Source organism: Dryas octopetala, chromosome 6 (assembly GCF_963921425.1).
Source record: "Dryas octopetala chromosome 6, drDryOcto1.1, whole genome shotgun sequence".
NCBI classification, from domain to species: Eukaryota; Viridiplantae; Streptophyta; class Magnoliopsida; order Rosales; family Rosaceae; genus Dryas; species Dryas octopetala.
The window spans coordinates 8,111,468-8,126,794 of record NC_141371.1 but is presented as its reverse complement, the minus strand read 5'-3'; the positions used below and the strand labels follow the sequence as shown (position 1 = coordinate 8,126,794).

Sequence of the window (15,327 nt, the reverse complement as noted above, 5' to 3'; positions counted from 1 at the left end):
AACACGATGATTCAATGGGTTGGGGCAAGTGGTGAGTTCCCTTCTCGGATCCAGATGTGCTCAATCAAATTGGTTTTTAGGGATTTATTGACATTTCGGTCCCTAACCAAATTCCGACGAATATTCATCTCAGGTAATGATGATGGAGCGGCACCGGTCAGACATGGTTCTACACCTTCGTATTCAGCTTCTGCCTTTCTAGTGCTCGCTTCTGGGTCTATTGGGTCATTCCTACAGTCATCCTCAGGGCGCTCATCCTCCACGATCATATTGTGCAATATTATGCACGCTTTCATGATATACCCAAGCTCAATCGGACGCTAATAATGAGCAGGTTGTTTTATAATCTGTCACCGGGCTTTTAAAATTCCGAATGCTCTCTCCACATCTTTCCTGTATCTCTCCTGTCGAGCAACAAACAACTTGTGGTGGGGAAGAACGAGACTGTGTAATGTAGTGATAAGAGTTGACTATTGAGGGTAGATTCCATCTGCAAGAAAGTATGGACTGGTGTAGAACAAAACAAAAACCATAATCATAGAAATATATAAATATGCTTGATAGATAAACAAAATAAAATATAATAATATCATTATATAAATATGTTACATTTATAAACAAAACAAAAAATAATCATACAAATATATAAATATGTTTGATACATAAACAAAACAAAACAAAAAATAAATATGGAATGGTGTAGAACAAAACAAAAACCATAATCATACAAATATATAAATATGCTTGATAGATAAACAAAATAAAATATAATAATATCATTATATAAATATACTACATTTATAAACAAAACAAAAAATAATCATATAAATATATAAATATGTTTGATACATAAACAAAACAAAAAATAATAATACCATTATATAAATATGCTTCATTTATAAACAAAACATATAATAATCATGCATACAAATATATAAATATGCTTGATAATTTGATAAAACAAAAAATAATCATACAAATATATAAATGCATAAAAACTTACCACATTGGCATCATTTGCACTGCTTGCGTGCATTCGCTTAGCCTCCAATAGGCAAGCATAAAATTTGTTGCAATCACGCGCAATATCTTTGAATCATGCTTTAACACCGCCAACCTTACGAATTGTTTCACCCACCATGTTATGCTTGAAAATTTGATAAATTTGTTCCCAAAGCACGACGACTCTATTTTGGGCACCAAGACAACCGTCAGGAGACCTCTCTAGGTATGTCATCTCTAGGGCTTCATCTTCAGCTACCACCCAAGCATTTCCTCTAGGAGCCATGACAAAGAAAAAAAAATTTGTGCAAATTTAGTAAACAAAGGTTGTAGTTTGTAATGAAAAGCTATGAGTGTTGTATGATATATATAGACCCATTTGAGAATATAGTTGTTGGAGGGTTTGAGAAATTTTTTGGGAATTTTTCGATTACTGTTTCTATTTTAAATGATTTATTAATTATTTGTTTAAAAAAAAAAAGCTTGGGCGATCTGGACCGTTGATTACCAACGGTCCATTAATCTAGGCCTTTGATTTTTAACTGGCCCATCTAAAAAAAAAGACAAACAATCGCAACCATTGATCACCAACGGTCATTTAATCTGGACCGTTGGTGACCAGCCAACAAAGCCACGCGTCACCAACCCAGGTGCGGCCCACGAGAAAAGCAAACCCAGTTCATTTTCCAATGTTCAACCGACAAGAAAAGCAGGCGCCCACCAACTTTTCAGCTACTTTTCCCTCTCTCTCCTCACGTGGGTGGGCTTCTGTTGGTTTTGGGTCACACATTTTGGCTCACACTGAGACCCAGATTTGGGTTACACTTTGGGTTACTCCCTCTTTTGGGTCACATTTTTCGGCTCATAATACTAAGGTGTGAGTCATTTGTGACCCAAAATGGGTTTTGAGTCACATTTTCAGGTGGCATAGTGAAAGACCTTAAAGGACCTAGTCAAGGCTGTCTTATCTTACAACTTGATCTTTTCAACAGTGAACTTCTTCAAACACAACTTAGACTCACATTTGCCATAATGCCCGGCATCACTTGGTCTGGGTCTGCTGCATTATGTTGCCGACAATGAAACGGTGAGTTTGACAGTGGATAGTGTTTGACCCAAACGGTTTGAGGTGTTGTAGTTGCCTAGTTGGAGGCGACATTTATGTATGTTACATTTGTCTGGGTAGCTTGCTTTCCTAATGTCTTTTTTGATATGGTTGAAGTTCTAAAAGCAACAGGGTTGATTTAATGGTCAATGGCTAATGAGCCGAAACGACAATGCTCTAATTTGCATACAATTATTATCTCGCAGTAATGTTAGGAAGGTACCATTTTGTGTACTGCATTTCTTATAGAGATGAGTCCCACCAATGCAAGTATGTCTCACAATATGGTACCCATATGTAGTCATTGTTAATGAATTGTTAATGTGGTTTAAAGAATTAAAGCCATGCCATTCTTATTTTTGATAAAACAAAAACAAAAAAAATCATAACGATGAAGGGCTGTCATAATGGCAAATGCTTATAGAGACAATTCAAGATAGCAAAACCAAAATGCCATAACTCAAAATTAGTAGCAGAAAACATCAAAAAAGCATTCAAAAGAAACACAATCGAACATTCTTACTCGACGGAAAAAAACTCAGTACAGCACTGTGTTCAAGCTCTCAGAACAAAATTTCTCTGAAAATTATTGGAGAAAGGTTGCGAGTTCCATATAATTCGGCCATTCTACATTATAAAACTTATTCACTACACATGAAACTCCAATTTCTCAAATCCCGTACAGGTGTTGAAGCAGCTTCATATTTTAATAGGGTTCAACAGGCACACGGAACTTTGCTCCAGCATAGACTGCCTTTGAACCGAGCTCCTCCTCAATTCTCAAGAGCTACATATACAAAACATATTTAATGTTCATAATCAACCCCAATACATTCCTTGAAAGTCACGCAGCAAATTGAATAAGAAATAAAGCAAAGTTTAAGAGAATTTCTTCCCCAAAAAGAAAAAGTTTAGAAGAATTTTTACATAATCATATGAACACAAAAGAAAATGATGCTAGTTCAGACCTGGTTATACTTGGCGAGACGCTCCGACCTGCAAGGAGCTCCAGTCTTAATTTGACCCTGATCAAAAAGCAAAATTTCATGAGAAAATCAAATTATGGTTTGGGTTAAATGGGGTAAAGTGAGGAAGGCTATTCATTAATGTTGTCAGATAGAATTCAGATCAAATAATTACCGTGGCCAAACCCACAGAGAGATCAGCAATGAAAGTGTCCTCTGTCTCTCCACTGCAGTCAAGAAATGCAAACTGCATTAGCTACTAGAAACCACTTGAAAATGGTGGAGACAATTGAATTCTAATTGATGCCGCTACAATTCAAATTTCAACTTCCATACCTGCGGTGGCTGGCCATGACACCCCATCCAGCTTTCTTGGACATTCTTACAGCCTCAATGCTCTCAGTTACAGATCCAATTTGATTCACCTGTACCCCAAACACATTAAAAAAGGGTTATTCATGTTTGTACCAAAATTAAAAATGTAATTCAATATTCATGTTGAGAATGGTCACCAACACAACCTCTAATGACCTATTAAAGAGTGAGATTCCTGTTGTACCTTGAGAAGAAGAGCATTGCAACTTTTCTCTTTGATTGCCTTCTCAACCCTCTGAAAATAGGAATAGGAAATGCAGAGATGTCAATAAAAGTGAGAGCATGTCCTAACCCTATATTTTGTCTTCTGTTCCATCAGTTAAGAGACTTTTCAATTGATTCCCTTCTCTTTGGGGGAAAAAGATAGAGAAAGAAAAGCATGGTTTAAGAGATCAATAGAATGAATGAATAGTCTATGCAAACCTTGGGGTTGGTGACTAAGAGATCATCTCCCACAATTTGTACTTGCTCTCCAATCTCAGCAGTCATCTTGGCGTAGTGCTCCCAGTCATCTTGGTCAAATGGATCTTCAATTGACACAATTGGGTACTCAGTCACAAATGACTTGTAGAGGTCCTTAAGAGCCATTCCTGAGATCTTTTGTTTTCCATCATTATTCTGTACAGACAACAACAAAATAGAAGATTAAGTTAATGATAATTGAGCATAAACATTTGTTGCAGTTAAATAAAAACGAATAGATTAACAAAATGGGGTAATGCACTCCAATACACTAAACTAGATTCATTCTGGAAGAGGCCGCGACATGGTAACCTAAGGTAACGTGAAGGCAGCTAATATTATAGTCAGACTCTGCTCTCATACCTTCTTAGACCAATGATACTTTCTAAATATTATCACTACAAATATTATAAAGCATATAGGTATCTCACCATCATTCTGAGGATACAATTAAGTCAAAACACATAATTTAAATGAATGCTAATATTGGGTATTGCTATATGTTTGTAGAAGATCCCTCCAATTTGTATGGTAAATGTTTGTCTTGAAAATAACAAGCAAATTTATTGGTGCATCCCATTTCAAGTTCATAGTCTAATTATGTGATTTCATTCAACTATCAGTATCCTGAGACTGAGTATTGAACAGACTAATTTCTACCTGCTACCGGACTACTTCAGCCTAGTTCAACCAACAAATACAGTTGCATCCATCAAAAGATATATCAGCATACAACTTACCTCTTCCTTGAAGTTCAGGTCATAGGTTTTATCTGTTCCATAAAACTCAGATGCAGCAACATCCATTCCAATGACAACCTAAAGAAAGAAAACAAAAAGAATTTTCCTTCAAAACTCTTTCAATATCATTTTCTATTTAAGAGAATTTTGGAATTTAAAGAAACTTACTTTGCCTGTGTATCCAGCTTTCTCAATGGCTGTCTTGAGCAATTCAAGACCTTCCTTGTTCTCCTGAATTCACACAACAAGGTTGATCTGAGTATACAGATGAAAGAACCCCGCCCAAAAATAATAAAAACATATATAAAGCAATTCAGTTGAATGATGAGGCTTCTTTAAACTATGGCTAACCTGAATATTAGGAGCAAATCCACCTTCGTCACCAACATTAGTAGCATCTTGGCCATACTTCTTTTTAATAACAGCCTAACAAAAATAAGACAGAGTGGTCAGTGAGAAATTAACGAGCATGACTGAATCATATAAGACCACACATCATATTAAGTGCATAAATCCTACAAAAATGGGGGGCAGGGAACATCATGATTTAGCAGGCCCAAATAATATCAGGCTTTTATTTATTTATTTATTACGGTAACTAGTAAGTCCCCATGGCATCTTAAGGACAGGTCCTGCATGTGACATGTGTTCAGGGGTCAAGAGCCTACTTAATCAGGTGTGTAGTATGCCGGGCAAATGAATCTATAATTTATATAGGATGGTCAAAACACAAGAAACAGATAACTGCATAAAAAGTAAATTAGTCAAATCATCCAAATTAATCAAATTTCAGTACACTAAGTAACACACTCAATGCTACCCATTTAATACTTACAGAAGAACAAGAATCTGATCGACAAAAAATAAAAACTAGTTTGATCATCTCAAGTCCCGAATAATGTTCAAATACCCAAGAGAAAAGTTCACCCATACAAACTTTAACTAAGGCCATATTTAAAGTTGATTATAACTCTTAAGGAACAATTCCGAGAAAGCTAATATATACCCTCATAATGATCCTATCAATAAGGAAGAGTTATGAACATATTTTAGATAAGAACATCCTCCTCAAGAAAAGAGCGACCCACCTTTAGATGGTGATATACTTCTACACCCATCTTCATGGCCTCTTTGAATGAGGAAGCTCCAACAGGAAGAATCATGAACTCCTGCAGGCACAAATGGATCAAATACTCAAAATCAAGAAACACATTTAAAAAAATACCCAAGTAAATTTTTAAGAAGCATACCTGCATTGCAAGTTTGTTTCCTGCATGTGATCCTCCATTGATGACATTGAAAGCAGGAACAGGCAACACCAAGTTCTTGTTGCCAGCAAGATTGGCAATATGCTGAATTGAAAAGACATGGTAACACTAACATCAGATTCATCAAAATAGAAACAACAAATAAAGTAAAAAGGACTTCCATCCAGTCTTTTCAGGCCTATATCAGACACTGAACAATGTTCGATGCTTAGCTCGTGCCTACAAACTGCAGCATGCAATGCAACTTTATGTGACAGAAGTCTGGGAACTATTTCTATGCCTTATCAGAGTAACCAAATTGGAAAGACAAACCAACTATAATAAATTTCTACCGCATAAAACGGCAAACAATAGAAAGGAAAAGAAGTGCAATAGGTATTAATTGATCTATAAATTATTACCTTGTAAAGAGGAATTTTCTTGACACTAGCCCCAGCTTTGCAGAGTGCAAGAGACACTGCCAATATGGCATTTGCACCAAGCTGAAAACCACAATATGTACCAGTTAATTTGATTTACAAGTCATACAACCCAGATATAGGGCAAATGAAACAAAAAGAAGTGCGTTGTTGTACCTTTTGTTTGCACCAACCCCACTCATTAACAGTTCCATCAAGCTGTTGAACCATAAAGTTGTCAATAGCAGTCTGTTCAGTTGGGTCCTGCATGATGCAACAAAAAACCAGTAAATCATATGCAGGGAATAATATAAGAACATTACACAGCCAAGTAAAACATTGAAGCCAATTTAAAAGATTTTAAAAATTAAATTTGAGTAAATTCAACCAACCTTGCCGATCAAAGCAGGGCCAATGATCGAGTTGACGTTGTTGACAGCCTACACAAATAGAGGAACACTGAATACATGAGTACAATACAGAGGGATAAACAACTAATAAATCACAAATAGATCAACACGAAGTACTGACTGGTGAGGCGATAACTCACCTTCGAGACACCCTTTCCGAGGTAGTCTTTCCCTCCATCACGCAGCTCAAGGGCCTCGTAGACTCCTACAGTTCAATGAAAAATGATTAATAAAATGTGTTTGACAAGATGCATACCAACCAATCAACTGCTAAGCCCTGATTTTACAGTTGATTCATTTTAAACAGAGATCATCATCATACAATTTTGAGATATCATAGCATTCAGGGGAACAAAAAAAAAAAAATAGATCAGAGAAATATACCAGTGGATGCACCACTTGGAACAGCGGCTCTGGCCAAAGTACCATCACTCAGTATAATATCAACCTGCAACAACACACATCTAGTTTTTTCAATCGCACACGAATTGCACACGAATTGATCGATCTATTAATTGATCATCACAGAATTAAATTTGAAAAATAAAAACAAAATTAACAAATTTATTATATAATCAGAATAACACTATGTGTAGCGCATGCAGACAGACACCTATAGATCTTATCAGCTTAAGCTGAAAGCCTGTAACACAATACTCCTAAATCTCCATATCATGTCATCGATGAAACGCATCGTTTCGATTCGAACAGAAATCAAATCCGCAAAATGCTAAAACAAGCAGATCGGTGACATAGAAACTATCGAAGAGCGTGCGATGGTGAAAATACGAACCTCAACTGTAGGATTGCCACGGCTGTCGAAGATCTGCCTGGCCTTGACGGACTGGATCGTAGCCATAATAGCTGAGCTTAGATGGAGAGAGAGAGTGAGAGTGTTTGGGAAGAGAGAAGAAATAAGAGAGCTTAAAAGTAGCGAGAAGAAGAGACGGTCCACCACGTATTTGTAGAGGGGGTTAGGTTAATTACAGCCGTTGGATGAAATAATTTAGGTTTAGCTGCTGAATGATTAAGCGATTAATTAGTTTTGTTTTTGTAATTTCGGGTAGAGTGGGGTAGGTCATACCTGACTTTCCACATGGTGCAAATGCAATGCATGGGTTTGGCAACTTGGCAAAGGCTGCTGCTTCAACTTTCAAGCGTTTGTTTCATAGTGAGTGTGTATTTGGGTTTGTGTATAACTGAGTTTCATAGTGAAACGTGTACCAGTTGACAAAATAGTTTGGTGTAGGTGGGCCAAGGCTCAAAGTTCCCTTTTTCTTTTTTCTTTTTTCTTTTTTACCAAAAGAGGTTTTTCTTTATTTTTCAAAATTTACCAATTTTTAATTTGTGCAAGAAAACAATTTTTTTCATAATGTTACCCTATCACTCCACTCATTAATTACAATTATAATTTTTTTAAATATGTGACACATGTTGGATTAGATGGTAATGACGCATGCAGTGTTGAAAACATTGCACTCCTATGAGAAACCTTTTTTTTTTTGGCCAGCTATGAGAAACTTCAATGGAGAGTGGCTAATTGAGAAATATAATTACTTTTCATTTTTATTTTCTAACCAGTATGGATTTATTTCTTTGTATATATTATTATAGAGAATTTTAATCCAATTGAGTTGTAAAAATGGGGAGAACATTTTCTAATCTTGCAAATAGAACAGGTAATAATGAAGAGAGAAAATAGTAGGTGGAGTTATGCAAGCAGATAGAGAAGTGAGAAAATGAGTAGAGATAATAATTGGGTGTAACAAAGAAGAAACGGTAGCCGGAATGAAAGTGAGTAGGTTGACACCTCTCACATGACGACTGACATAGGCTCTTCCCTGATTATAATTATATGATTTTTTGGTTTATTAAATTTTTATGATTTTACATTAGGGTCAATGATATATAAAGCCAAATGGGAGGAATCATGCACAAAAGAGTCTAGGGTGTCCCCAATTTGGATTTGAATGAATTTCATAAAAATCTAGGTGTTTTTAACTCGAATTTTAATGAATTTTTTATAAATTCAGATATTTTATAAAAGTCATAAATTTCATTAAGTGATGAATTTGGATAGATTTTGTTCACACAACAAAGACTATGAAAATTCTGACCAATTTTCCGTGGATTGTGATGAATTTTATCAAATTTGCAATTCCTTTAAAATCCCAATTACACCCCATAATTCTCTCATAAAATATCAACCCGGCTAATCCACTTTTAAGCGTTTGTATGAATTGCATCGAGTGTTCAAACATTTTACGTAACTTTTGAATGCTCATCATTGTAACTATTAATTAGTTAATTAAATTAATAATTACGGCCACTAACTACTGGTGTAGTATTATTCTTCTCAATATTGAAATAAATTCCTAGTTTAAATCTCCCTTCCCAAACAAAAAAAAAAATTTTTTTTTACATTTTACCCTTCAGAATTTTGGATTCAATCTCACTTCACCACCTAAAATAAAAATTATGCTAATTTACCACTTAAATTTTTAAAAAAATTGCAATGTGCCATCTCTAGCTTATTTCATCTAAACTTTTGTTAAAAATAAGGGCATTTTGGTCTTTTCAAGTTTATATAGTTAGAAAAAATAATTTTTTTACACTTTACCAACTTTTTTAACAATAAAAAACTGACTTGAAAATATCAAAATACCCTTATTTTCAAAAAAAGTTTAAAAGGAATAAGCACGAGTTAGTACATTGCAACAAATTTTTAATTCATGTGGTAAATTGACACAATTTTTTTCTTAAGTAGTGAAGTGAGATTAAACTTAAAATTCATGTGGGTAATGTATAATAAAGCCAAAAAAAATATCAATAATTACATTCAAATAATAGTCAATTTATATGATTTTTTGTTACATGTTAGTTGAAAATATATGTTAATCCACCACTAAAAAAAAAAGTGCAAGAGTAAATGTAGCTAATTGATAATTACAGGAGCGTTAAAAACAATTGAGCACTCGACTGAAAAGTTAAATCGGATTTATATAAATTTACAATGTGTGGTTTTTATCATTGTAAATTTGTACAGTGAGCTTTTTTAATATTAACTATTTATATTAATAAGTTTTTGCTTCTCTAATAAGGTTTTATAGTGAATGATCCAAGATGAATTATACAAAATTGACAATTTTTTATTATTAACATTTGACATTTTTTTTCTTCAGAAGTCCTAAATGTTATAGTTCAAAATCTTCGGCGCACTATGGGCTGGTCTTATGTTATGATGTTTGGACCTTTTTAGTCTGGACTTTGCGGGCGTGCCACCGGTTTGGGCCTTTGATGGTCCAATACCGGAATTTTTATAGTATTTGATGGCTCAAAAAAATAACTTCTCTAAGAATGACTGTGTCAATTGAGTAGAAACCAAAAACTCAATAAAAATTCTTCTTCTGCCTGTATCTTACTAGGACTTTTATTGGCTAAAAACAAGTATAAATGCTATTATTAATCACATAGAACCATGGCCATAAAAGCTTTTTACATTAATGAGCGTAAATCTTAACTCAGATAATCAATTAAGAATAGATCTTGAAACAACTTTAATAATAATTCACTTTTATAAACATTATGACTGAAAACAAATAAACTAAGATATACAAATCCCAAAATCGATATCAAAAGTAAGTTTTAACCATTGGAAGAGCTAAAAGGACATGGTACAATTTTTGCAATGGCAGTTGCAAAAAGGACAGTGATTTTTGTGAATTTTGGGTATATTTTGTTTGGGTAACAAGTCTGGGTCTTCTCTGTACTAAAGACTTGCTTTATGTAGGCTACCAGATGAAATGTAACTTTACTGTTCTGGCCCTGTAACTCAACCCTATTAGGTCATTCTTGCCGGTTGTTTTCTTTATTCTTATCGCGACGACCTGTACCATATTCCTTCTTCGACTAGTCATCAGCCGAAGTCATGTCCCTTTGTTTTCCTTCGATTGATGATCAACCGAGGGAATAGTAGGTGACATACCTGCGTTGCAGTAAGTCCTTCTCTATTTAATATATTAGTTATATTAAACAATAAAGATGACAATATGACTTCACGCTGGTACCAATTTCTTGCCTTTGATGCTCAGCGGAGGAATATTCTCTCTTGAGGTATGTTAAGGGTTGACTCTCAAGACAAACTGCAAGATCGATCTGCAGTTTTTTATACTTTTGCACCGTCATTTCAGTCATTGAAGACAACAAAGGGCCTCTTTCATCCCACACAACATAAATTAATGAAAATGATGAATTATATTGTAAATTTATAATGCAACTGAAAAATATTATTATAAAAAAAGTTCAATAGCAAAAGATATTTTATGTATAAAATCAGTTGTAGATTTTGATTTTTGCAAATAGCCACTAAATTTGTTAAAATTATGGATGAATGGGTTAATGCCATCCAAATATCCAATTGAGTCAATTCTAAAAACTTGGCCTTATTTATTTTATGAATTTATATTGTTTCAAAAAAGGAAAATTAGTTGTCTTCTTCATCTTCAATTGACTCCAATGTGGTCGGTATCTTGCAAAGGACATGATATATTCTTTTCCTCAAAATATCAATCTTTGACTCTTTGTGTTTTCTTTCATTCAAAAATGGATGCCTCATGCGCATGGGATTGCATGCTTATGAATTATTTAGACTTTGAACTTGGACATTAAAAAATTAATGTATATATATATATATATATGTGTGTATTGTATCAAACAAGTCAACAAAGAACATGAACATTATTGGTGGACTATAAGTATTTATAAATTAAAATTATATATCTTTAAACTTATGAAATGGCTGATGAGAATTTTGGCTCGCATGGAAACAAAAGGCTATGAATTATAAATAAATGTGGCTTTCCAATATTTGAAAATATGTTCAATATTACAAATAGCCACGTGGCCTAACATGAATATTCATATAGTAGCAGCTAGATACTTGTGACTAAGGACCAGTTTGATATTATTGTGAGGAAAAACAGTAGTGAAGTAAAGTCAGTTATAAAGTAAGAGTGTAAAAAACTATGTTTTCAAAAGTAGTGTGAGTACAAAAAACAGTATCAAAGTATTTGGTAAATGTTAATGTAAAAGTGTTGTGACTGTGTATAATTACTAAAATGGACATGATGCTAAAAGTGTCTTTCACTTATTTGTTTGGTAAAAATAAAATATTTTTTTACTTGTTTTTGAAATTTTTTGCTACAAATTTTTATTAGCATTAATTTTTCTAAGAACAATATTATTAAATAAGTATGCCTATTATTTTTTTAGGTATATTATAATTTTAATTGTACAAATAAAATATTATAATTAATTATCACAATATAAAATATAATTAACAATGGACATATTTTTTAATTTAAAATAAACAAATAAAAATTTTAGAAATCAGTGAGAGTATTATAGGTAAAATAAAATATTCATAATTGCTGTGATTTACTGCAGCTTTCAAAAGCGCCTATAAATATGCTTTTTGTTTTTGTTGTGAGGAGTTGAGAATTGTGGGGAAAAACAGTTTTAAATTTTTTTATCAAACACCAAAACTGTTGTAGGTGATTGAGAATTGTTATCCACAACAACTTTTAGGTCATCCACCATAATCCTAAACGGGGCCTAATACTTCATACAAATAGTATACTTCAATCTCTTTAAAACATTTCATGTAACACTTTGTCCTCATTATAAGAAAGATATGATAGATAAATGGAGTTAGTGGGCTAAGTTAATACAAAAAACTGCATTGAACAATATGTCTTTACTTTGTTCGTCAATGGTTCCATGATTGAATTAGTAGTTTGTGATTATCATTAACGGACTATTCTGTATTTAGCATATATACTTTAATTTTGCTAAAGGATATTAATAAAAGAAGCATTCAACTTTAAAATATTGTGTGTGGCATAAGGGGGTTGGTTGTTGGTATAATATTTTTAGAAAATTAAGATTAAATTTTAAATTTTAATAATTTTTAAAATAGTATAAACACCATATAATATTTTAATTAGACTATCAAATTTAAATCTAGTTTTTTAGATTATGTTATAAATATGTTGACCCTTTTGTTTTGAGTCTTTTCATTTGACATTTTTGTCTTTAAGACTTTTATATTGTCTTGAAAGTTGGCTAATGTAATCTAATTATACTTGTGAGCATAAAATTACAATATTGTTCTTAATTTAGTTTAGGGGTATAGAAATGTGATGTAAGGTATAAAAATAGAGTGCATGATATATAAATGAGGTTTATGATTTAAAATTAGGGTTTTAGAGCTTATGACTTAGGGTTTTGCCCAAAACCCGTAAGCTAAACATTAAATTGTTTTGCTGCGTAACAATTAAACAAAGGCTTAGTTTGAGATTGCTGTGAGAAAAAACTGCTGTAAAATAAAACAGCTGTGAAGTAAAACCAGTTGTAAAGTAAAATAGTTGAGTGTTTGGTAAACTATGTTTTCAAAAATGTTGTGAGTACAAAAAGCAGTATGTAGGTGTTTGGTACATTGTAATGTAAAATTGTTGTGGCTATTTATAATTAGTAAAATGGACATGATATTAAAAGTGCCTTTTATTTATTTGTTTGGTAAAAATAAAATGTTTTTTTACATGTTTTTAAAATTTTGACTACACATTTGTATTAGCATTAATTTTTCAAAGAACAACATTATTAAATAAGTATGCCTATATTTTTTTTTTGATATATTATAATTTTAATCGTACAAATAAATATCATAATTAATGTTCACAATATTAAATATAATTAACAATTGACATTTTTTAATTTAAAATAAACAAAAAATATTTAAATATTTAAATAGTTATATGATATTGATCGAATGAAATAGGGATAAGATGTGATTTTCAAAAATCAATGAGGGTATTATGGGTAAAATAAAATTTTCATTATTGCTGTGATTCACTGCAACTTTCAAAAGCACCTATAAACATGCTTTCTATTTTTGCTGTAGGGAATTGAGAATTGTGAAGCAAAACACTTTTTCATGTTTTTACCAAACACCAAAACTGGTGTAGGTGATTGAAAATTGTCATCCACGACAACTTTTGAGTCCTCCACAGCAATCCTAAACGGGGCAAAAAACCAAATATTTTTTAATTAATTTATTTGTAATTGACCATTTTTTTTTTTTTTTGTAGTGGCATGTGAATATGTGATGTAACATTTGTGAATTATAGTACCTTTTACTATATTGTTATGTTTGACTTTTCAATTAGTATATAATCTAAAATACTATTAAATTTTATTATCTAAACTAAAAAACTATTGAAATTTGATACCTAAAATTAATGGACCTTAATATTTTGGGACTAAATAAAGAACAAGAAAAAAAAAAAAAGTTAATGTTTGCATACAAAACAGATTACCTACAAGTTTACAACAAATTCTATGGCTTATATAACTCTGTTAGTTAACTTATAGGCCATAGAACTACCAAAATAATGGAAACTTTGAAATGAACAAAATGACTTCGTTAATTTTGATAGAGTGGAAAAGTCCTAGCCCTGCCAATCTCACAATTCCTATCTCTCCCTTAACAATCTCTTCCCAACCTCTCATTCTCATTGAGTCATTGTTCCCTCACGCCCAAAACGTTAAACCCAACCTAACCCAATCCACATCAAACCATTTACCTACCGACTAGTACAGTAGTACTTACTATCTGGTGTTACTCTCTCTCTCTCAAAGAAGCAAAAATGGCAGCCTCTCTGACAATCTCAAGGCTCCTCTCAGCCCCCAGATCCCTCTCTCTCTCAACCACCACCACCACCACCGCCTCTCTCTTCCAACCCAAAACCTTATCTTCAAAACTCTCCTACACCCCATTTCCTCTCAAACACCACCACCGCCACAACCACCCAAAACCCCTCAGATTCTCCACAACCACTGCAAAACCCACCATCTCCGCCACCATCTCCGTCGGCGACAAGCTCCCAGAAGCCACCCTCTCCTACCTGGACGACGCCGGCGACGTCCAAACTGTCACCGTCTCCGACCTCACCAAGTCCAAGAAGGCCGTCCTCTTCGCCGTCCCCGGAGCCTTCACGCCCACCTGCTCCCAGAAGCACGTCCCCGGCTTCGTCGAGAAGTCCGCCGAGCTCAAGGCCAAAGGGGTCGACACCATCGCCTGCATTTCGGTCAACGACGCGTTTGTGATGAAGGCCTGGAAGGAGAGCCTCAAGGTCAACGACGAGGTGCTCTTGTTGTCTGATGGGAACGGGGACTTCACCAGGGCCATTGGGGCAGAGCTCGATTTGAGCGATAAGCCTGTGGGGTTGGGAGTGAGGTCCAGACGCTACTCGCTTTTGGCTGAAGATGGGGTCGTCAAGGTCTTGAATTTGGAGGAAGGTGGTGCTTTCACTTCCAGTGGCGCTGAGGATATTCTCAAAGTGCTCTGATTCTCTGGTTTTTCTGTTTTTCTGTTTTTCTGGTTTTGGTTTATGAGTTTTGAGTAGAATACAGTGTTGTTGATGGGTGACTTCCAGTTTTGGTTAATAAAATGTATGGGATTGGATGCAATGCAACCCCAGTAGGTTTTTTCTGAATTGCTGGTTATACAAAGTCTTGGGTTTTGATTTTCACAGATGGGTTT

At 33.9% G+C, this 15,327-nt stretch overlaps 2 protein-coding genes across 2 annotated transcripts; one reads left to right on the top strand and one right to left on the bottom strand.

The window, feature by feature from the left end:
• Positions 1 to 2,607: 2,607 nt before the first annotated feature.
• Positions 2,608 to 7,667, bottom strand: LOS2 (Enolase). Its single transcript, XM_086246055.1, has 17 exons — positions 7,519 to 7,667; positions 7,110 to 7,173; positions 6,866 to 6,930; positions 6,708 to 6,755; positions 6,493 to 6,579; positions 6,319 to 6,399; positions 5,900 to 6,001; positions 5,738 to 5,818; positions 5,001 to 5,075; positions 4,818 to 4,880; positions 4,650 to 4,727; positions 3,871 to 4,065; positions 3,632 to 3,682; positions 3,409 to 3,497; positions 3,248 to 3,299; positions 3,076 to 3,132; positions 2,608 to 2,894 (listed from the first exon to the last, which is right to left on the bottom strand). Exons 1-17 carry the CDS (start codon positions 7,582 to 7,584, stop codon positions 2,814 to 2,816), a joined length of 1,335 nt encoding a protein of 444 aa, XP_086102181.1. The 5' UTR covers positions 7,585 to 7,667; the 3' UTR covers positions 2,608 to 2,813.
• Positions 7,668 to 14,314: 6,647 nt separating this feature from the next.
• On the top strand, positions 14,315 to 15,316 carry LOC147281961 (Thioredoxin superfamily protein). Its single transcript, XM_086247614.1, has one exon. The coding sequence runs from the start codon at positions 14,432 to 14,434 to the stop codon at positions 15,131 to 15,133; it is 702 nt and encodes a 233-aa protein (XP_086103740.1). The 5' UTR covers positions 14,315 to 14,431; the 3' UTR covers positions 15,134 to 15,316.
• Positions 15,317 to 15,327: the final 11 nt, after the last annotated feature.